The 23119-nt window shown below is 51.1% G+C and overlaps 1 protein-coding gene across 1 annotated transcript in view; it reads right to left on the bottom strand.

Annotated features, from left to right (window-relative positions):
* Positions 1-23119, bottom strand: part of USP9X (ubiquitin specific peptidase 9 X-linked) — a 1542050-nt gene that overhangs the window by 380877 nt on the left and 1138054 nt on the right. The window contains exon 32 of the mRNA XM_078658291.1: positions 15144-15334. Within this exon, the coding sequence (XP_078514417.1) occupies positions 15144-15334 (191 nt within the window). The remainder of the gene's footprint in view (positions 1-15143; positions 15335-23119) is intronic.

Genomic DNA, 23119 nt, shown 5'->3' with positions numbered 1-23119 from the left:
CCTGGCAGAGGTGATGGCAACCAGGAAAGCAGTCTTCAAAGTAAGAAGACGGAGAGGACAGTGTTGGAGCGGCTCAAAGGGAGCACACATTAGGTAAATAAGAACAAGCTTCAAGTCCCACTGGGGCATCACGAAAGGAACAGGAGGAACATGTGCATGATGCCCTTCAAAAACCTATTTACAATCGGGGACTTGAACAAGGAAGGCTGATCAGGTAGCCTTAATTAGGCGGAAAGGGCAGAAAGGTACCCCTTGATAGTGCCCAGAGCAGAGCCCTGCTGGGCAAGAGAAAGAAGAAAGAGGAGAACCTCAGAAAGGGGTGCAGAGAGTGGATCCACAGCCTTTGCTGTGCACCAAGCCACAAATCTGTTCCACCTGCAGGCGTATACCTACTTTGTGGAGGGACGCCTGGCTGCCAGAATGACATTACAGACTTCGGGAGGCAAGTCAAATGGCCTCAACTGTCGCCGCTCAATCTCCAAGCTTGTAGGTGGAGACTGGACAGGTTCGGGTGGAGGACCGTCCCCTGCTGCTGCGACAGAAGGTCCTCCCGAAGAGGCAGGCAAATCGGGGGATCGACTGACATGCTGAGTAGCTCGGGATACCAGTACCTGCGTGCCCAGTCCGGAGCCACATGGATAACCTGGGCCCGGTCGCGCCTGATCTTCTTCAGCACTCTGGGCAGAAGTGGTATAGGGGGAAAGGCATACAATAGACCGCAACTCCACTCGCGAGCGCCGCCTTGGAAATTCCACAACGCAGAACTGATGACATTGCGCGTTCTCTTCTGTGGCGAATAGATCTAACCAAGGCTCTCCCCATTGCTGAAAGAGGCCTTGCGCCACGTCCGAGTTCAGACGCCATTCGTGATCCATCATGCACCGACGGCCGAGTTCGTCCGCCCTGGCGTTCAGAGAACCTGCCAGGTGTTGAACCACCAGGGTCACGCCCTGCTGTTCCAGCCACTGTCAGAGGCGTAGAGCCTCCTGGCATAGGGTCCACGACCCCACCCCGCCCTGTTTGTTGCAGTACCACATGGCGGTGGTGTTGTCCGTGAACACCTGCACCACACTCCCCCGGACAGAGGGGAGGAATGTTTTCAGTGCTAGACGGATCGCCCGCAGCTCCAAAAGTTTATATGGAGCTGGGATTCCGCCGGAGACCAGAGGCCTCTGATCTCCGCCTCTCCCATGTGGCCTCCCCAGCCCTGGAGGGACGCGTCCGTCACCACCACGTGCTCCGGGTGGGGTAGGGAGAGGGATCTGCCACTGACCCAATTGCGGTCTGTGAGCCACCACTGCAACTGTCTCGCAGTGCCCTCCGAGATCAAGACATGATCGGACAGGTTGCCCTGATGCTGGGCCCATTGAAACTTCAGGTCCCACTGCAGAGCCCGCATCCGCCACTGGGCGTGATGCACCAGAAGGATGCAGGAGGCCATCAGCCCCAGAAGCCGCAGCGTCAACCTGACCGAGACTCGGGATAAAGGCAGGAAGATTGGAATCAGAGCCTGAATATCCCGAACCCGCTGTTCGGGAGGATAAACCCGAAACTGCGCCGAGTCTAGAACCGCTCCGATGAGGAGGAGCTTCTGAGAGGGACACAGGTGCGACTTCGGCACATTGATGGAGAAGCCCAGCAAGTGCAGGAGGTCGGCCGTAGTCTGGAGGTGGCTGACGACTGTCTGGGGCGAGCCCGCCTTCAACAACCAGTCGTCAAGGTAGGGGAAGACTGGCACCCCTAACCTGCGCAGATGAGCTGCAACCACCGCCATCACCTTCGTGAACACCCGTGGGGCGTTGGTAAGGCCAAAGGGGAGCACGATAAACTGAAAGTGCTCGTGGCCTACCGTGAACCGCAGGTAACGCCGGTGGGCCGGCAGGACGGGGATGTGAAAGTAAGCGTCCTGCAAGTCCAACGCTACCATCCAGTCTCCGGGGTCCAGGGCAGCTAAGACCTGAGCCAAAGTCAGCATCTTGAACTTCTCATTCTGGAGGAAGCCGTTGACGTTCCGTAGGTCCAAGATAGGGCGTAGGCCCCCTTTGCCCTTCTTGGGTACCAGAAAGTAGTGGGAGTAACAACCACACCCTACTTCTGGCCCAGGAACGCGTTCGATGGCCCCCTTGGCTAAGAGGGCCGTGACTTCCTCTTGCAGAAGTTGCAAGTGATCCCCCGACACGCGGTGGAATTGCGGTGGCATGGCTAGAGGGGACGCCTCGAAGGGGAGGGAGTAGCCCCTTCGGACGATTCGCAGCACCCATCTGTCCGACGTGGCACTGCGCCAGTGGAGGAGGTGATGGTGAACCCTGCCACCCACTGGCGTCACATGGGCCTGAAAACACGGACTAGGATGGTTTTGAGGCAGGTGCTGCGGAGGGAGGTGTGGACTGGCCTCGCCGTTGTCCCCGACCGCCGCTATGGCGGTTTCCACGGCCGCCACCGCGCTGTTGAACATTCTGCGGTGCGTGGCTGGCAGCTCGTGTGGGGACGCCCCTTCCGTGGCCACGAAAGGAGCGAAAGGCACCCGATTACTGGCGTGTGGCCGAGAGGCCCAAGGACTTGGCCGTAGCCCTGGAGTCCTTAAAACGCTCAAGCGCATGGTCTGCCTTGTCGCCAAAGAGGCAACGGCCATCGAACGGCATGTCCAGAAGAGTGGACTGGACATCGGCCGAAAAATTGACGGTCCTCAACCAGGCGTGACGTCGAACCGCCACCGTCATTGCCATCGCCCTGCCCAGTGAGTCCGTGGTATCCAGCCCACACCGGATGGAATATCGCGCTGCATCTCGACCCTCCGCAAGGGCTTGGGCGAGTTTAGCCCGGACCTCCTCCGGGCATTGTGGCAGCAGATCCTCAACCGTGTCCCACAGAGTGTGGGTGTAGCGGCCCAAGAGGCATGCGGTATTGACAGAACGCAGCCCCAAACTCAGGGACGAGAACACCTTCTTCCCGAACTGTTCGTACCTCTTGGATTCCCGATCGGGCGGGGCTGTCGGGAATGCGGTCTGCGAAGTAGAGGCCTGGATGACCAGGCTCTCGGGGGTGGGATGGGTGGACAAAAAGCAAGGGTCGCCCGGGGCCGGGCGGTAGCGTCTGGCCACGTTCCTATCCACAGGCGGACCTGTGGCGGGCTTGGACCAAGTGCCCACCAGAACGTCACACAAGGCCTCATTAAACGGCAGCAGAGGCTCACTGGAGCTTGTCTGCGGTTTAAGGACCTCAGTGAGGAGGTTAGTCCTCACGGTCGCGACGGGGAGCTCAAGGTTTAAGGCCTTGGCTGCCCTCGTCAACACTACACTGTAAGCAGCCCCCTCCTCCGTAGCCACAGTGGGAGGGGAGACAAATCCAGTGTCTGGCGAAGTGTCAATACCACTGGCCTCCCCCAGCTCATATGCCCAGTCCTCTTGAGACTGGCACTCCTGTGCCAGAGGGTCCTCAGACCCCTCCCAATCACCTTCTTCACCCATCTCCTGTAAAACAGGGTCAACAGACGGGGCCTCCTCATGGAAATAAAAATCTCCAAAGGCCCTCGGCGCCAGAGTTGGACCGAAGGGAACATTGGGGACGGCGTCCACAGGGGGCGACAGCCGCGGGGCCGGCACCGGTGAGGTCGTGAGGTAGACCGGCGACGACCCGGATGCGGATCCGGTGAGGTCTTGCGGCGCCGGGACCGAAGTCGCCGGCGGCCGAAGCACCCAACGGCGTCGGGCCGAAGCACCCGACCCGCTAAGGCCTCCAGCCGGGGCCGTTGGGCCCGAAGGCGCCACGGGACCCGGCTGAGGAGGGAGGGACCTCATGGCCAAGAGGTACCGCTCGACCTCCTCCGGCGTCACGTCATGCCCAGGGACCCGAAGGTGTGGGGCAGGCGGCGACGCCTGCGACTCAGTCGGAGCCGCGTGGGCGGTATCACCCGAACCCCCGGTCGCATCGCGCGAGCGTCGGGGTGGGTCGGAGGAACGATGATGCCTCTCCGACCTCTCATGCCTCTTACCTGAGGACTTGGATCCCGATGACGGATGTCCAATCCCGGAGCTGCGAGGACTCCGACCCCACGACCGGTCCCTCGACCTCCCGTGGAACCGGGACCTCGATCGGCGCGGGGCCGACTGCTTGAGCTCGAGCCGCTTGCGGGACCGCTCGCGTCTAGCCTTCGACGTCAGGGCCCGGCAGTTGGAGCAGGTACGGCCGTCGTGGTCGAGGCCTAAACACTTCAGGCACCGGCGATGGGGGTCGTTAACGGACATCAGTCAGTCGCACTTGGAACAGGGTTTAAACCCGGGCATCCCTACCGGCACCGTCTGAGTCGAAGACTCGAAAAGAACAATGATCAAAAGATCAAAAAAGTTTAGTCAAAAGATGACTAAGGGGTAGAGCTTCTCCGGATCTGCTCTAGCTGGTACGGAAAAAAGAAGAACTGACGTCAGCGCGCATGGGCGGCGTCTAAGTACTCCATCGACGTCATTCCGGAATTAACGACGCCGACGACGGACGCGAAGCCGCGGACGACGCCTGCCGGCGCGCAGGGGTATTGCTACGCAAAATTTTCCAGATCCAGTCTGATGCCTGGGGATATTCTGAGGTAAGGAATCTATCACTAACGTATCTCTTTCAGATATTAAAGTTCAGGACCACACAATCGCCCTCTATGTCTTTTTCTGTTTCCCCCAACCAACTCACTTGTCTTGCCATTATAATGTGTTTACACCAATTTACCTAGGGCTGTGTTTTAATAGAGCACCAGTGAGACTGACAATTTTCGGGATGGTCTGGGGGAGAGTATGGAACCCCTGTCAAGATCATCGTGTAAGGGGTAGATGCTGGCAGGAGGTCAAACAATATTTTCCTCCCTTCCTAATTTGCTCAAGTCCCTTATTGGTCCTTTTCTTATTCCCTTGGTTCCCACTATCTACTCTTTCAATGTTCGGGGAACTGGAGTGCTCTTGTGTTTTATTAATGCTCCTAACTTGGTCATTTACTTGTGCCTGTAGCATTGTTTTAGGGTCTGAACAGTTTATCCCCACCCGATCAGGAGCTGATAGTCTTCCCTTTCCATTTGTAATTATTGGCCTATCCACAGCCACCGCCTCACTCTGGGGGGTGATGGGAGTAACGTTTACTTCGCTCTCATTCTGGTTTTTACACAAAGAACCTCTAGGGTTAGGTCCAATTTGCAGATCCGGGTTCCCCATATTTAACAGTACTCTGTCAACCTGCTCCTCTATACAGGCCAATCGTAGCAAAATGGGCTCTAACGAATCTGACACTATTTTCCCCAATTGAGCTGCCACCATGTCCACATCAGGCATATATTTTGACTTTGCAAGCCCTCCTCCCCCTCGGGCTTTCCCCGTAGAGGCCGGTGTTTTTTTTTTGTCCTCTTAACCCTGGGCAATTGACCCACGGTCCGCTGTTCGGACCCGATAGGGTCAGTGCACTTCCTTTTTCCCCCAGCGGTTTTTTGGTCCCCCGTAGTTGTCGGTGTTACAGTGTCCATGCCTTTTAACTCGCCACCCGAGGTGCTCTGCTTCACGATTATAACAGATGGTGAGAGCACGGTTGGGGAATCTCCTTGCCGAGATGGAGGGGACATGGGTGATATCCGCTTGAGGTCCTCTGCAGTTATTTGGTGGGGGTACTTGCCTGAATGACTGTTCATGTCAGCGGCTAGGGGTACTGGGGCCAGCGATAGTCTGCGTTCTGCCAATTCAATTTCTTTATTAAGTGCCCCCGCAGCCTTTTCCAAAAAGCCATCTAGGGTTGTGTCTGTGCTCTTGCAGGCGGCATATGTTTCTTTCTTCCCACCTCCCCACACAGAATCAGTACTGATATTCCCCACACCTTTCAGCCTCACTCCTTAATTCTGTGTCTCTAATGATAGGGCCAAGAGATGAGGCCCAGCCCGGCCTCCTCTGGTCGCAGACGGGCCCGCCCTTGGCCCGGGCGCGTCCCGGGCAAGTCCTCGGATGTCTCGCGCTGCGGGAGCTCGGCCGAAGATTTAAAGCGTCTCCAGGCACGTTGAGCATGCCTCGGCGGGAGCCTCAAGGGAGCCTGACACCTGAAGTCCTGTCCCGCTCCCCCTCCGGACCCGTGTGGCGGCAAGTGGCAGGGTTTTCTCAGGCTTTATATATTTTGAAGGGAATTGATTCAATCAATATAATAATATGTAAAGTAACATATATACAAGGACTAACATTATAATATATCCTAACGATTCCCATATTAAAATGGGGTTGTAGACTCATCCAAAACTGAAGTTGTTCAGACCAGGCACAACTGAATTTATTCTAGTACAGGATCAAGCTTAAATGCAATTTAATAGTGTGTGGAAATGGGATGTATTATATGGTGTGGCTGTGCGACCACACTGTGTAATAAACTTACCAACCCCTGTAGGTCCAGTAGATTCACCGTTGCGGAAGTTTGAGAGACATTCCCTACGTATTTTGACCAGCATTTGTACATGACGGCTAATACCTATTTTGCATCCCACTGCCGAGGACCATGTTAATTCGGGGGTGAAGCGTGTGCTGTGTGCCCGTTATCTCCGCCAGGCCTAGGATCATCGGTAAAGCCTGGGTGTTCTATCTGGCTCCTTTCTTCTGGCAGATCCTCTAATTTCTGAGACCTACTGCCCCCGTTCTTGCACAGTATATATACAATAATCGGTTTCTTGGAAAATATGTACCAGGGACTCCGTATATCGATTGGCTATCTCCGAACCGATGTGATCTGCCTTTAGAACTTGGACTTTGTACTATATATTTCTTCTCATCGTCATCAAAACATAGCCCCTGAAAATAATTGTTCTAAAGGAATGAAGTGTTGAAAATATTCAAGTCATCCTGAACTGTGAAGAATCTACTTGTATATTTTGGCTTTCCTTGCGCCCTGACGAAGGAACCTTGGATAAATTGTCCTTTCCGAAACGCGCGTCGGCGCTCTGTTTTTTGTTTGTACCTTCTGTTTTAAGTTTTTGGTCTTGTGATTATGATATTGCTTTTTGTCTTGTAGTGTATGACGCTGTGATTGGTTGAGAGGATGTTTGAATGTGTGAGCTTAATTGGGGGTTATATGCTGTGTTCATTTGATTAATTGCATTGTATATATATATATATATATATATATATATATATATATATATATATATATATATATATATATATATATATATATATATATATATATATATATAAATCAATATTTTTTATGAATTTGTGCTTTCTGACGGATCTGAAAAAATAAATGTATATGTTTTGCTTATAATTGCTTCTGCGTGGGACAATGATGTTATGTAAAAATTGATGGATATATTACCTATTGTTATATAAGTTTCTAGGAGAGGTTCTTCTCTGTTTTTTGGGTCCAGTAGATTTAGACTGTCAAACCTCCAGCTCAACCCTGGGTAGCTGTAGCACTGAGCAGCAAGGCTTACACAGAGGAACAAGGGTTAAGCATTTAAACAGTACCAAAACAATTGAAGAAGAAATTGATACGACACTCAAGAAATCGAAACTATTTTTATAAGAATTTAGATACTAGAATGACAAAAGCTCCACTGGAGGATTCTGGAGGTATTGATTTTACAAGCAATAATATATCCAAGGAATTTCACTCAACTACGAACAGACCAAGGCAAAGTAAAAAAATTGGACACCTAGAAAGTTTTTTAAAGAAAACTTAGCTAAGTGTCAATGCGGTTGGTTAGAAGTACTTGGGGTGACCAGCTTCTGCAGGGACCAAGTCAGGGGGACCAACAAGTTCCTCAAGAACAGCTAACTAGCAGAAGAAGCAGTCTGTCAGCAGTTCCAGGCACTTTGTCAGCATTGCAATGGATTCCCAAGGAGTGGTGTGATGCAAGGGATGAAGGATGATGAAGATACTAACAGGATAGTGTGGATGTGACATGGTCGATGGGGTCTTCCTGCATGGACTACTCGATCCACGAAGATGGAGAGGGGGGTTCTGGTTGCAAAGCCGGTGTCACAAGAAGTCCTCTCCAGCCTAACCGAAGTCCAATTACCTGTTGCTACGATCACAGGCCAATCGCTCCTGTGTCGATAACTCGCCTTCTGAGGGTCCCAGCAACTCTCCGATAGCATTCCCAGGCTCAGCCAACTCGGGTGCAACTCTGTGCATCTGGTCTTGGTCCTCAGTGTTGTACGGCGGCAGTGATAGTGACTTTAAGGCTTTGGACTACCATCTTGCCCCAGCAAACTTCTTCAGCTGTTGTGTCCATGTGCTGCGAACAGGAGGCCAGCAAACTGTCCCTTTGAGTTCTCTTGGCTTAGCAGGGCCCTGGAAAGGGCTTCCCCAGGATCGGAAATGGCAGGCGCAGTCCCTCTCTATGCTAGCCACCAGGTCCAGCAAGTGTGGTCTTCGTCGGTGCAGCAAGTGTGGTCTTCGTCGGTGCTGCTTCTATTTTCTGGTCCTTCAGTGCAACAAGGCTGCCCTCCTTCAGTCCTACTTCCAAGTCGGTCGAGATCTGAGTTCTGGGTGCCAGGGGTGTCCTATTTATTTTCAGAAAATGCAATCAGGGTAGGATACGGTTTTTAGTCAATGGGCACTTCCTGGAAAGTGTGGCATCTGGTTTCCCGAGAATTCACAATTATGCCCACTCCCAACATGGCAAGATCCCTCTCTTGACACTCAGAGCTCCCTAGCCCACTCCCAGAGATGTGAATATCAAGCAGCTACATGACCCGGTAAAAAACTGCTTCTCCTCTCCCCGGTGACCACCTGTCTACCTAAACAATAGAGTGCTCCTCTCCTAAGTGTTAAACATTTGCAGTTCGAAGGAAGCTTTTCCATTGCAGTTCACCTTTTGGGCTAACACCCACGTGGCTTCCTATAGGAGGAAGGTCAAACCACTCTCCCATTCAGGCCCCTATTGTTTCCTTTCTTGGGAGTCGTTAGCATGCCTTCCCAGGAGGGCATAAAGTTGTCTGCATGCCAAGCCCCATGTACATCAGTAAATGGGCACTGGACATTTTGGGCAACTAAAGTGGCAACTTCTAAAGATACTCTTTGCTCACTACTGACATTCAATTCAATTTAACCATTTAATCAGAGTTAATCCGCTGACTCTTGATATGAAATTGTACCAACTTTAGTAGTTAGTCCCACTCAGAAGTTAGCAGGGTTGTGGTGCCAGGTTTCAGCTGTGTACTGGCCAATGGGGCTTCAAGTCTTCCCACAAAACAATTTGAGTTTTTTTTTTTTTTTAAACCTTTATTGTGCAGAAATTGCTCACAAATACGGGCCTACAACCCATCGGGCCGGCCACCACAATTATAGAAGTACAATGGTCAGGACAGAAGCTCCAACAGGGTACCACAGTAATCCAAACGGGAATCAAAGGCGAAAAGCCACAGAGCAACCACCACGAGCAGGATGAGAGAAGGTTGATTTTATAATAGAAGAAGGGGTATAGCAGAATGATGGCAATCATTAAGGTCCAGAGGGCCGTGGCGGGCCGCGAGCAAGCAGTAATACAGAATACAGGAAAATTCAAAAAGAACAGTTACATTTTAACAAAGGCAGAACGTGAGTCCCACATTAGTAAGCAATTGCAACCGCTGCCCAGCGCCCACCCACCACTACGAAAACACACAATGATACAAAGAACGGAAAATAGACTTACAAAACAAAGAGCCCTCTGCTACAACAACCCAGGGGAGGGAAAAAAAATAAAAGGGGGAAGGGAAAAAGAAAAGGACATAGGGAAAAAGGGGGGAAGAAAGAACGCGGCATCACAGCATGCGCCCCATGGCTAACAAAGCACTCAAAAATAGACCGGCACAGGGAACCAGTGGTAACAGGAGTAATAGAAGCGTAGTAAACCGTGACGGCAGGGAGACCAGAAGGCCCATGCTAGCAAAAAACACTCCAGGGGGCCCACATGCAGACACCGCGTCCCGAAAAAAGGGATACATAAGAGCCATAGAACCAAAAAAGGAAAAGAGGGGGAAAAAACAAAATGACAGACCCCCCCCCCCCACCCCGCACACCACACCCTGCACCCCTGCAGAAGGCTATGGCCTACCCCCCAGCAGCGTGCCTGTCGCCCTAAGTAGAAACCCGAAATATAGAAGAGTTAAAAGTAAAGAAAGAACCACAAAGACAAAAAGAAGAAGGGGAAATAGGGAGACAACGACGGGAGAGGAGCCACATAATCAAAACCATCAGCTCCCACCCCCCGGTCCTAACACACTCAGTGCCCACGGGAAGATAGTAATTACGAGGATAAGCTCCAGGAACATGAAGGAGAATCGAACATAGTCATACAGTCACAAACGGATCATCCGACCATACCGCAAAATAATAGTCCACCGAGGCAAGTTCATCTCAACCCTGTCCTCGTCTATCCAAAGCCGTAGTCATCCAACGCACCAGGAACCAGATCATGAGGAACCAGAGGCGAATAGCAGGGAGTCCAATCGTCAATCCACACAAGTCATATCGATTTCGACCCAGATGAACAGGAAAAGACGGTAACCACCGCAGGTAATGCAGGCACAGTTCCGCCGACAATAGGAGGAAAGCCGTTTCGGCGGAGCAACCACAGGATCTACGTTCGGCCATTCGAGGCAAAAAAGGAATGGGAGATCCAACGAGACCGGTCCGGACGGGACCCGGCCAGCGGACCCCCAGCACAGGAGAAATCACATGATGATTGAGAGCAGCGGGTATCCGTATACCCAAACAAGCGGCAGCCGCCGGGTCCACGACCTCCAGGAAAGTCCCAGCAGCACACAGCAGCGATGAAGCCGCACACATGGGTGGGGGCCCAGCAGGCCCGGCAAAATGATCGTCATCCAGTCCAGCGATAGGTGCGGTCACGGAAGCACTCCAGGAGCGCAAGGCGGCGAGAATGTCGCCAAGCGTAGGCTCACCTTTACGGTATTCAGCAAATGAGCCATGCGGCGGACCAGCGTCGCCAGTCTCGGCCAGGCTGAGAGACAGGGAGCCGGCCGCCATCTTGAAAGCCCAGCGGGGCCGCGGCAATCTCCGACCCCCGTCTGGCCACAAGCGGGGTCACACAGGATACAGCCGACCACAAGCAGAGGCACCCCCAGGGCAGGAAGGCGGGCCACCAGGATAAGGAGGGTCGCCGGCTCCCCCACGCCACCGGCTCCGTTCTCCGAGTCCGGGCGGAAGGACTCAAGATGGCCGGACAGGAGAACAAAGGGGAGACGAGCCACATACACGGTCAACCCCCGTCCATGGAAGGCAGCGCCTCAACACCAGGCCGCAGGATCGCCGGTCCAGGCCCGGAGAGCCGTCACCGGTCTAATTGCACATCGGCCTCTCCGCCCGAGCCCACACCTCCACCAAGGGCCGGCCACAGCGCTCCGCCCCGCCCGGGCGCCGCCGAGGAGTTTCAGGCCCGCCCGCTCCGGAGGCCCCGAAGCGAACAGGGGCGCAGCTCAGGATCCGCGGCACCTAGGAACAGACGGCTCAGACGGTAAGTGCCGGCGAAATGTCTTAGGTCCATAGTCTACCAAAGAATACTTCCCGGGGCAGGATAAGACACAGGATAGACGTTCCAGGCAGGAAAGCGAACGGAGCCGAGCTAAAACGCGGCCATCGCGGACGCGAGCTTGGCTCCTCCCCCAATTTGAGGTTTTTATTGCTACAACATGCAAAAGTACAAGTCCCACTTAGGGCCCGTTAGGTCTGCCATAGGAGTGACTTACATACATTAAAAAGGGAAGTTTGGGCTTTGCCATTACTTTAAATGGCAAAGTCGAGTTAACAGTTTTAAACTGCCCTGCCCTTCCAGTCATGCTCATGGGGGGCACAATTAGTGTTGCTGTCTGCAAGTTGCACCTTAACCTACAAACACCTAGGTACCCTGGTACCATATACTAGGGACTTGAAAGTAAGCCGGGTTGTGGCTATTGGGAACAAGGCAATTAAACTTACACCATTTTAAGGGTCAGGGCACAAGCACCAAGTCCTGTTTAGCAGGGCATTTCACACTCATTACACCAGTACCTAGTAGTCAAAATTGGGGCAAAAAGTCAGGGTAAGCCTGCCAAAAACCTGTTTCCATTCACATACTCAGTTGGTTTCATCATAAATGCATACCTTGTGTTCTCACCTAACTTTTATTTAGACTTCATGTGCATGACCTGAACTTGGCATCAAACATGATATATTGATTTCCTCCCTTACTGGATGAGTTCCATATCCAATACATGATGTTCAAGAATGACACAATAATAATAATTGACCAAGCCTACTTGAACATAAGCCTAATATGTGTTATCTACTTTGAAGAAATGCAACACAGAGAACAACTTTATTGTAAGTGCTCCTGTAACAAAAATCTTTTCCCGGAATAACCCACAGTAGGTACCTTTCCAACACGACTTATTCAAAATCAAAGTAAATGGCCACTTCCAGGTTACAGAATATCCTGACCATGACAATTTCTGGTCACAAGCCTGGGTCTTAAATAAGCACACTGAGTGTGAACATCGCATCCACCTCATTTGCTCCATTAACATTTTTCAACCACTCAAGAAGTCCAACCATAATCTCTTCCATGGAACTTTGCACAAAATTTTCTCCTGGTCAGGCACACATTTGGAATTATGGACGTATGTGTGAAGTACAATACCAACCTTTTACGTTATAGTTATTCGTATAGTGTGCTATTCACCTGTGATGGTATCCAGGCGCTTTAGCAGGAGAGCAGTCGTATGCAGTCTGGGAGAGGTTAGTCAAAAACCCAGGTTTTCAGCTTCTTGCGGAACTCGAGAAGTGAAAAGGAGGCACCGATGTGGTGCGTTAGGTTGTTCCATGCTTTGGGGGAGATATTAGAGATGGCTTGGCCACCGACCATGACTTTGTGAATGTGGAATATGCTTGCCAGTGAGAGTACGGCTTAGCAGAGGTGTCTAGAAGTCTATGCGGCTGTTCATGTATGTGGGGTTGGTTTTGAGTAGTGCTTTGTATGTATGTGAGCAGATTGAATTTGGTGCATTTGTGGATTGGGAGCCAGTGTATTTCCCTCAGGTGTGGTTGTGGCGAAGGAGGTTGAGTAGGAGTCTTACTGCAGTGTTCTAAATGGTCTGGAGCCATATCAGTAGCTTCTTAGTGATTCCTGCCTAGAGTGTACTGCTAGAGTCGGGTCTGTAGAAGATCAATGATTGAGTGACTGTTTTCCTGGGGTCTTCCGGAAGCCAGATCCTTCATAGGATCTTGAGGATGTGTAAGCTGGTTGAGATCATTGCTTTTACTTGGGCTTTCATGTTGAAATTGTCATCTAGAATAATTACCAGATTTCTTGCTTTGGTGGTAAGTGTGGGTATGGGTCAGAGATTAGTAGGGCATTACTTTCATATGTGTAAAAAGTTGAGATCAATGTTGGGACTTGCTGGTTCAATCTCTCAGACTCAGATTAGAAGGAACCATGTTAAATGTTCCTGTTCTAGAGCAGTAACAATATTTTTTTGTAGTTCACAGATATTTTTATTTTGTGTTTTTGTTGAGCATTGCTAGCCATCCAATGATGGCCTCAAACTGTTGTGAATCATGGTGTGAAATAGTGAAGCAGGGTTCTAGGTAATAAGTACAAGTTTGGATGTTGATGGGATGTCCACCAAGATAAGAGTGTGAAGATAATAAAGCCTCTAAGGTAGAAGTACAGGCTCAGTCATGGCGAACTGAACAACATAGCAATGAGCTCTAGATGGAGGGGGTCATTAACAAAATCCAGTGGTGAAGAGGTGAGCATTAATGGTTTGTTTTTTACTTGATGTACTCATCCTTGAGTCATACATGCAAGGGCTAAAAGTACCAAAAGGTGGAAGCCTGCACTTGTATGTGACAGCCACCAAATATCTTGCATCTGGTCTTGTTTATTGACAGGAGTTTTTTGCCAGAAGATTCTAGGTTACTGAGAGGAATGTACAGAGGAAACAGTTTAGTGAAATATTTTGAGACACTGTTGTTGAGTGATTTTAGGGCAGGGGCGATGTGTGCTCATCTATTGAGGCCAAATTACTAAAGTGTGGCATCGTTTTGGATTCTTAAGTTTAAAAATGCCACTTTAGGGAGTCCAGTGTCCAGGCTGTTACATTATTGCAAATTAGATGGTACCAATGCAATGATTAGGGAGATTTTTTTTAGGTTAAATGTAGTAAAGTCAAAATCTCTTTCAGTAGTGGAAAATGGTAGAAAGCAGTTTTGGACAGGTCATTTACTTGGAGGATAAACGGAAGGTCACTTTCAACGAGTTCACCAAAATTACAAACTTTATCCAGAGCATCTGGTGATGGTTGGGGTGTGTGTCTGTGTACCAGTTTAGTTGGCTGGGGTAGAGGGGAAGATAACTTGTGTCTGACAACAATTCTGAGTACCTTAGTGACTCATGTTAGGACTGAGATCAGTCTAATTGGAAAGGGGTTTCTTTGAGTCAGCCCTGGGTTTTCTCAAGGATTGTTGTGATGATGGCTTGATTAAGTGGCAGTGGTCTAATTCCGGTGAAAGCTAAGTGATGAAGAAACTTTATTGGGACTATTTTGGCTTGAGGTGAAGTGTGCCAGGTCGGTGTAGTTCCTGGCTTTAGAGATTCTACTATTGTCTGGTAAAGTGTAAAGTTCATAACACTGGGATGCTCAAACTCTATATCTCAATACTCTGAAGAGGAATGGAGGAAGGTATTAACTGAAACCTCATTCACATAAGAAAGGTTGGCCTTGTGACAATTAATAAAAGCAAAATATGTAGACATAACTTTTATTATTGCTGCATAGGTACTTAGACAGTAATGGTTTTTTTCAAGTCCGACACTAATTTAACCGCTTTGTTTTTTAATTCTGGGGAATAGGGGTAAATGGAAATACAAAATAAAAGTAGATTGAGTAGAGCAAATATAAGGATGTAAAACACAAGTTTTTTAAAGTATCTTAATCATTCTGAAGATTTTACTTAACACATCTTTTCCTGCAGTATGGTTTCCACTATTTCTTAAATGTATTTCTATGAACACACACCTATAATGCTTTAGTTCATTTTTGGTTAGGCCAAATCATATGTTTATATATCCAATGAACACTCAGGCACAAGGCAATTGTACAAATGCTATGTTATCAGCAACATAAATTACCAATATAGCGAAGTGTGGCACTAACCTGAACTGCTTCCAAAAACCTCGTGGTACATAATATTGAAGTCGAGAAGCTGCCAAGTGGCCGAAGATGACTTGTAAATGCCTTAGAACTCCAATATTATACTCTTTTCGATCTTCTGTTTTGTTCATTGATGGTTTGTCGTCATATTGCTGAGGATATCCGAACACATCGTCCCGTGGATCAACATTGGTCTACAAATAAAATTAGAATTGTGACTATATCTGGCTCAGCATTTGCCATATTGAGGAAAACTGGTGGAAAAATATTTAAAGCGGAAAAATAAAATTGTACAAAGAACGTCCACTGACTGAGTAGATTTTGTGCGTACATACAGTATCTGTGAAAGAGCACACATGATTTTTCTAATAACAGTCATACCTTTTTTCTTACCCTGAATTGTTTATTTTCGTTTTACTGTCACCCATTTTGTTGATCATCTGATGAAAACCTCTAGTTTCTTTTATGATCCTAAATTAGGCCCTGATTTAGAATTTGGCAGAGAAGTATTCAGTCACAAATGTGACGGATATCCAGTCCGCCTTACTACAAGGGAATCAGGATAAAACGCTCTTTTCACAAGGTGGCCGGGATAACAGTCATTTTCTTTTTTGTTTTTTAAAGAGAACCTGCCTCACGCTTTCTAAGTCAGACCCTTAAATCGTTTTAAGTTGAGAAGGGAATCAGTTATAAAATTCAGGAACAACGTCAGACACTCACATGTAGCTAAAGCCACCTTTAAAAAAATATATATATATAAGCTTGTGATACTTTGTGCCTAGAAGAACAAGTTATTTAACTATGGTAACTCTTTTAGCTGGTGGATTCCTCACTTTTAGATCATCCCCAGGAGCCAGACGATATACGCAATTTATATGCAATCTTGCAAGCTTGGTGGCACCGTGTGGCTCCATGATGACTTTGTTTCACCCCAGAAGTGATGTAGCGGAGTCACACAAACATCACACCTGCGTGTTGAAGTCTGTTTCTTTCTGGATTCCTTCCGTGCCTTAGGATGCGGGGCACAAAACAACTGGAGATGCCAGGTTGCAGATCTCTACTTTGGGACATTTTTAGAAGGTCAATGAGACCACTCCACAGAACTGGGAGGTTAGTGAGGAATCGGTGGTTCGATCTAGTATCCACAAGAGCATTACCAAAGGTAAGTAAAATATTCTTTTGATGGATACTTCTAATCGCAGATTTCTCACCTATAGACTAGATACACAAGTTACACCTTATGTAACGATATATCTGTAAGAGACATTAGTTAGTGATAGATTCCTTACCTTAGAATATCCCCAGGCATCAGACTGGATCCGGAAAATTTTGCGTAGCAATACCCCTGCGCGCCGGCAAGCGGCGTCCGCGGCTCCGCGTCCGTCGTCGGAGTACTTAGACGCCGCCCTCGCGCGCAGAGGTCAGTTCTGATACACAGCTTTTCCGCGCCAGCTATGCAGAGCCATGATAGAACCAACACTGGTGCCATGAAACTAGGGCCCTGAAAGGGGATGACCTTAACCCTAGTGTAGGAAGGTAAATCCCTGACTATGGTTGCCCCCAACTTTTTGCCTGGTGTTTTGCTGGTTTTCTGACTTAGTTGACCTGAGGCCCTGCTATTCAGGACCTCAGGCCCACTGCTCTCTCTGTAAAATGGATTCCATGTACCTTAGGTACATATCTAAATTGGATACTGAGTCACCTTATCAGTCCCTGTACAGTGTACCTTAGGTACCCAGGGCATAGGTGTACCCAGGGCCTACCAGGGGCTGCAGCATGTATTATGCCACCCCTGGCTGGCCATCCAAATCTGACACAACTGGCTGCTTGACAGCTGGGGCAAGGTGGTGTAATCACCCTTTGCTTTAGATATAGTATACCTATATCTAACCCTAAAATGGACACACAGATCTCCTATCAGTCACTCCTATGGCAGGCCTTAACAATCCTGAAGGCAGAGTGCTTGGAATCGTGTGAGATGGTGCTCTGGCATGAGCTGAGCCTGTCTGCGGCTTTCGGGATCCATCCCTTAGCCGTTTCCATGATATCGCATACCATATACTCTTAAGTGCATTATAATCCTCGCGGTTATATGCCAACTCTGGTATCGCTTTATCAAAACATGTCGAGTAAGGTGTCATACGAATTGGAATACTAACCCCTCGCCAATTCTGGCGACGGGGTTAGCATTCCACCCTTCTAGAGGGACACGACATGTATGTAACCCCTAACCCCGGTTAAAGTCAGACAGAGCCTTAGCATCCACAAAATGGATGCTGCCACCGAGACACAAGTCTGCCCTCCTGCTGCTGGGAGTCCTCCCAGAGCAGGAGATAAGGACAAAGGGTTTCCTGCCAGGGGCGGTGCCAGCACCGTCCCAGACAGGGTTTTGTGTATTGTAGGTAGGCAGGGCTTTAGAGGAAGGTGACTGCACGTGGCACCCCGGTGCTCACTGTGCATAGGCTGGCTGGAACCAGTTCCAGGGTCACTCCAGACCCTGTGCTGGGGAAAAGCCCGCCAAGGAAGTGGGTGTAACCACCCCCCTCCTAGTCCCACCCATAGGGCAGGACTTAGTCGCGTGCCAGCCCCTTTTTACAGGATAAAGGTAGAGACTGGCCCCCTTCCAAATCAGATCATCTTTGAATCCTGAAACTACTTTCTGCGAAAGGAACTCAAGACTTCTTCCTAAGATTTCTCCCTTGTGACTAAGGAGTAGTCACCCTGCATCCGCAGGCACCATCTAAGAACACTGCGGTCTGCTGCAAGTCCTTCCTCCGGAATCCGACTGCCCAGCTCGACGAGAACCGGCTTCCCTGGCACCTCTGACCTCTACCCACCTCTACAGCCCAGCTGAGAACCGTGGGTGTGACGAGACCTCAAGGGACCGGCCATCTGCAAGACTGCACGACTTCTTTCCAGCAAGCCCGCCGAGTGAATTCCTGGTGAGTGCTTTGGGGTCCGAGAAGCCCCCACCCTGAGCAGCTCCAGCACCGAAGAGCAGCCCCCCAGCATCTCCACGATCTGCGTGGGGCCCTTCTGCTTTTTACTGCTCACCGCGTTGTTTGGCTACTAGCCCGCTGGCTTGTGGCCTTCCTGACGACGCCCGACGACATTTCTGCTGCTGGTCTGGTTGCTCCAGACTGGCCCTTGCTTCCCTCCATCGGAGAAGTACCCTGGACCCTCCTGGTCCACTCAAGACGCCATTTTAGGTCCACCGCGTGGGCCTTGCATTTGCCAAGACTTGTTGCCCAATCCTGGGTCCAGCGACGTCGACAGCAAGAACCTTCGTGGGACAGCTCGCACCTCCATCCTGGTCGCCGACAACGCCTCCTGGTCCGAGAGACTGCAGAGCCCAGCAGCGCCCACTCACCTGACTGCGGTGACTTCGCCCGGTGCCATCCTGGTGCCCACTTAATCACTGGCTAGTGATTCAAGAACTTGGTCCCCTCTGCTTTCAGGTTTTCTTCTCCCTTGATCCAGGCTTGGATCCATCGAACTTTTCTTCACTGGTCGCCTGCCAGCAACTTCTTCCTTCCAGGCTCCTGGTCCGGCAACGAGATCCCCGACGTCTTTTCAGACCTATGCAGCTGCAGCCCCTGGGCTAGGTAACTTCGGCACTTCGGTGTCCCAGCATAGCCTCACTATCCTAGGGTCAGGATCCACTGTCGTTTTCTTCCTACCAGGTCGGGTTCGCCCGTGAACACTAACTTTGCCTTTACTAGCCTCCATAGACTTTGTCCCGCATCCCGCGTGAGAGTGCACACTCTGCACCCGAGTCCCCTGGGCCTCCTAGCAGTAATCTAACGATTCCCTAGTCAAGTCCTAGCGATTCCAAAGCCTATTAGAACTGTTACTTACCTGTTAGTAATTCGCATTCCACTTTTAAAGTATATGGTTTTTCGTGCCCCTCGGGCATTTGTGTATAACGTGCTAACTTAAGTATTTTCATAAGAGTTTTGTTGTGTGCTTAGCACCCTGTCCTCATAAAGAGTACAGGGTTGTTGTGATTCTAATAAATACATTGTTTATTTTCATAACACTTGTGTGGTGTCCTTTCACTGGGTGTTCAAGGGGTAATGTGATGGTAAAACAGCTGGCTTAACACGCCCTCTAGAGTCTTAGCCTTAGACTGCTCGTATCCATGCTACTAGGATAGCTGGTCTATAAGGTTGACTTACAACCAATCATCAATAAGGGTTGTTTGGACTGATATATAGTGATCACTAGAATAGTGAGCACTGCACATCAGGCCAACTTCTCACACCTAGATATCGGTTCGCAGAACGGGGAGGATGGGTGGGTCGGTAAGGAATCTAATACTAACTAATGTCTCTTACAGATATATCGTTACACAAGTAGTAACTTGTGCATCTGAAAGAGACACGTTAGTGATAGATTCCTTACCTTAGAATAGATACCCCAGCAATACCAACCCGGTGGTGGGTCTGAGAACCAATAATCACACCAGAAAGTCCTGGAGGACGGAACGGCCAAAAAAGCCATCCCTCCGGACTTGGCTGTCCAGGCAGTAGTGTCTCGCAAACGTGTGCAGCGAGGTACACGTAGCTGCCTGACAAATGTCCTGCAAGGGCACTCCTTGGCCCAGGGCAGTCGTAGTCGCCGTGGCCCGAGTGGAATGAGCCCTCAGCCTAACAGGGGGTTCCTTCTTAGCCAAGGAGTAACACGCCTGGATGCACAAGATGATCCACCGAGAGATGGTCCGCTTGTGCACCGCCCGTCCCTCGTAGCGCCCACGTAACCAACAAAGAGTTGGTCATCCACCCGGAACTGGCGTGTGCGATCCAGATAGTAAGAGAGCGCACGTTTTGGGTCCAGACTGTGGAGCCTCTCTTCCTCTTTCGAGGGATGCGGAGGCGGAAAGAAAGTGGGCAAGGTGATGGACTACCCGATGTGGAAGGCCGTGACAACCTTGGGCAGGAAAGAGGGTCTTGTCCGCAACACAACCTTGTCCGGATGGACAGAGAGGAAAGGAGGTGTGGAAGAAAGAGCCTGGAGCTCGCTCACTCTCCTGGCAGAGGTGATGGAAACCAGGAAAGCAGTCTTCAAAGTAAGAAGATGGAGAGGACAGTTATGAAGTGGTTCAAAGGGAGCACACATTAGGTAAGTAAGAACAAGGTTCAAATCCCACTGGGGCATCACGAAAGCAACAGGAGGGAACATGTGTGTGATGCCCTTCAAAAACCTATTTACAATCGGGGACTTGAACAAGGAAGGCTGATCAGGTAGCCTTAAGAAGGCGGAAAGGGCAGAAAGGTACCCCTTGATAGTGCCCAGAGCAGAGCACTGCTGGGCAAGAGAAAGAAGGAAGAGGAGAACCTCAGAAAGGGGTGCAGAGAGTGGATCCACAGCCTTTGCTGGGCACCAGGCCACAAATCTGTTCCACCGGCAGGCATATACCGACTTTGTGGAGGGACACCTGGCTGCCAGAATGACATTACAGACTTCAGGAGGCAAGTCAAATGGCCTCAACTGTCGCCGCTCAATCTCCAAGCTTGTAGGTGGAGACTACACAGGTTCGGGTGGAAGACCGTCCCCTGCTGCTGCGACAGAAGGTCCTCCCGAAGAGGCAGACGAATCGGGAGATCGACTGACATGCTGAGTAGCTCGGGATACCAGTATCTTCGTGCCCAGTCCGGAGCCACAAGGATAACCTGGGCCCGGTCGCGCCTGATCTTCTTCAGCACTCTGGGCAGAGTGATATAGGCGGAAAGACGTACAATAGACAGCAACTCCACACGCGGCGAAAAGCGTCTCCGAGCGAGTGCCGCCTTGGAAATTCCAACGCGCAGAACTGATGACATTGCGCGTTCTCTTCTGTGGCGAATAGATCTAACCAAGGCTCTCCCCACTGCTGATAGAGACCTTGCGCCACGTCCGAGTTCAGACGCCATTCGTGATCCATCATGCACCGACGGCTGAGTTCGTCTGCCCTGGCGTTCAGAGAACCTGCCAGGTGTTGAACCACCAGGGTCACGCCCTGATGTTCCAGCCACTGCCAGAGGCGCAGAGCCTCCTGGCAAAGGGTCCACGACCGCACCCGCCCTGTTTGTTGCAGTACCACATGGCGGTGGTGTTGTCCGTGAACACCTGCACTACACTCCCCCGGACAGAGGGGAGGAATGCCTTCAGTGCAAGTCAGATCGCCTACAGCTCCAGAAGGTTGATGTGGAGCTGGGACTCCGCCAGAGACCAGAGGCCTCTGATCTCCGCCTCTCCCATGTGGCCCCCCCAGCCCAGGAGGGACGCGTCCGTCACAACCACATGCTCCGGGTGGGGTAGGGAGAGGGATCTGCCACTGACCCAATCGCGGTCCGTGAGCCACCACTGCAACTGCCTTGCAGTGCCCTCAGAGATCAAGACATGGTCGGACAAGTTGCCCTGATGCTGGGCCCACTGAAACTTCAGGTCCCACTGCAGAGCCCGCATCCGCCACCGGGCGTGATGCACCAGAAGGATGCAGGAGGCCATCAGCCCCAGAAGCCCCAGGGTCAACCGGACCGAGACTCGGGATAAAGGCTGAAAGATCGGAATCAGAGCCTGAATATCCCGAACTCGCTGTTCGGGAGGATAAACCCGAACCTGCACCGAGTCTAGAACCGCTCCGATGAAGAGGAGCTTCTGAGAGGGATACAGGTGTAACTTCGGCACATTGATGGAGAACCCCAGCAGGTGCAGGAGATCGGCCATAGTCTGGAGGTGGCTGACGACTGTCTGGGGCGAGCCCGCCTTCAACAACCAGTCGTCGAGGTAGGGGAAGACTGACACACCTAACCTGCGCAGATGAGCTGCGACCACTGCCATCACTTTCGTGAACACCCGTGGGGCGCTGGTAAGGCCGAAGGGGAGCACGGTAAACTGAAAGTGCTTGTGGCCTACCGTGAACCGCAGGTAACGCCGGTGTGCCGGCAGGACGGGGATGTGAAAATAAGCGTCCTGCAAGTCCAACGCTACAATCCAGTCTCCGGGGTCCAGGGCAGCTAAGACCTGAGCCAAAGTCAGCATCTTGAACTTCTCCTTCCGGAGGAAGCTGTTGACGTTCCGCAGGTCCAAGATAGGGCGTTGGCCCCCTTTGCCCTTCTTGGGTACCAGAAAGTAGTGGGAGTAACAACCACACCCTACTTCTGGCCCAGGAACGGGCTCAATGGCCCCCTTGGCCAAGAGGGCCGTGACTTCCTCTTGCAGAAGTTGCAAGTGATCCCCCGACACGCGGTGGAATTGCGGTGGCATGGCTGGAGGGGTCGCCTCGAAGGGGAGGGAGTAGCCCCTTCGGACGATTTGCAGCACCCACCTGTCCGACGTGACAGTGTGCCAGTGGAAGAGGTGATGGTGAACCCTGCCCACCCACTGGCGTCACATGGGCCTGAAAACACGGACTAGGAAGGTTTTGAGGCAGGTGCTGCGGGGGAAGGTGTGGAATGGCCTCGCAGTTGTCCCCTACCGCCACTACGGCGGTTTCCACGGCCGCCACCGCGCTGTTGTACATTCTGCGGTGCGTGGCTGGCGGCACGCGTGGGGGCGCCCCTTCCGTGGCCACGAAAGGAGCGAAAGGCACCCGATTAATGGCGTGGGGCCGAGAGGCCCAAGAACTTGGCCGTAGCCCTGGAGTCCTTAAAACGCTCAAGCGCATGGTCTGCCTTGTCGCCAAAGAGGCGACGGCCATCAAACGGCATGTCCATAGGGGTGTTTTGGACATCAGCCGAAAAGTTGGCGGACCTCAGCCAGGCGTGGCGACGAATCGCCACCGTCGTTGCCATCGCTCTACCCAGCGAGTCCGTTGTATCCAGCCCACATCGGATGGAGTACCGTGCCGCATCTCGACCCTCCGCAAGGGCTTGGGCGAGTTTAGCCCGGACCTCTTCCGGACATTGTGGCAGCACGTCCGCGACCGTGTCCCACAGGGTGTGGGTGTAGCGGCCCAAGAGGCATGCGGTATTGACTGACCGCAGTCCCAAACTCAG

The sequence above is a fragment of the Lissotriton helveticus genome, chromosome 8, assembly GCF_964261635.1.
Source record: "Lissotriton helveticus chromosome 8, aLisHel1.1, whole genome shotgun sequence".
Taxonomy (NCBI): domain Eukaryota; kingdom Metazoa; phylum Chordata; class Amphibia; order Caudata; family Salamandridae; genus Lissotriton; species Lissotriton helveticus.
The sequence above is the reverse complement of the archived record's forward strand: the minus strand, read 5'-3'. Positions and strand labels throughout refer to the sequence as shown.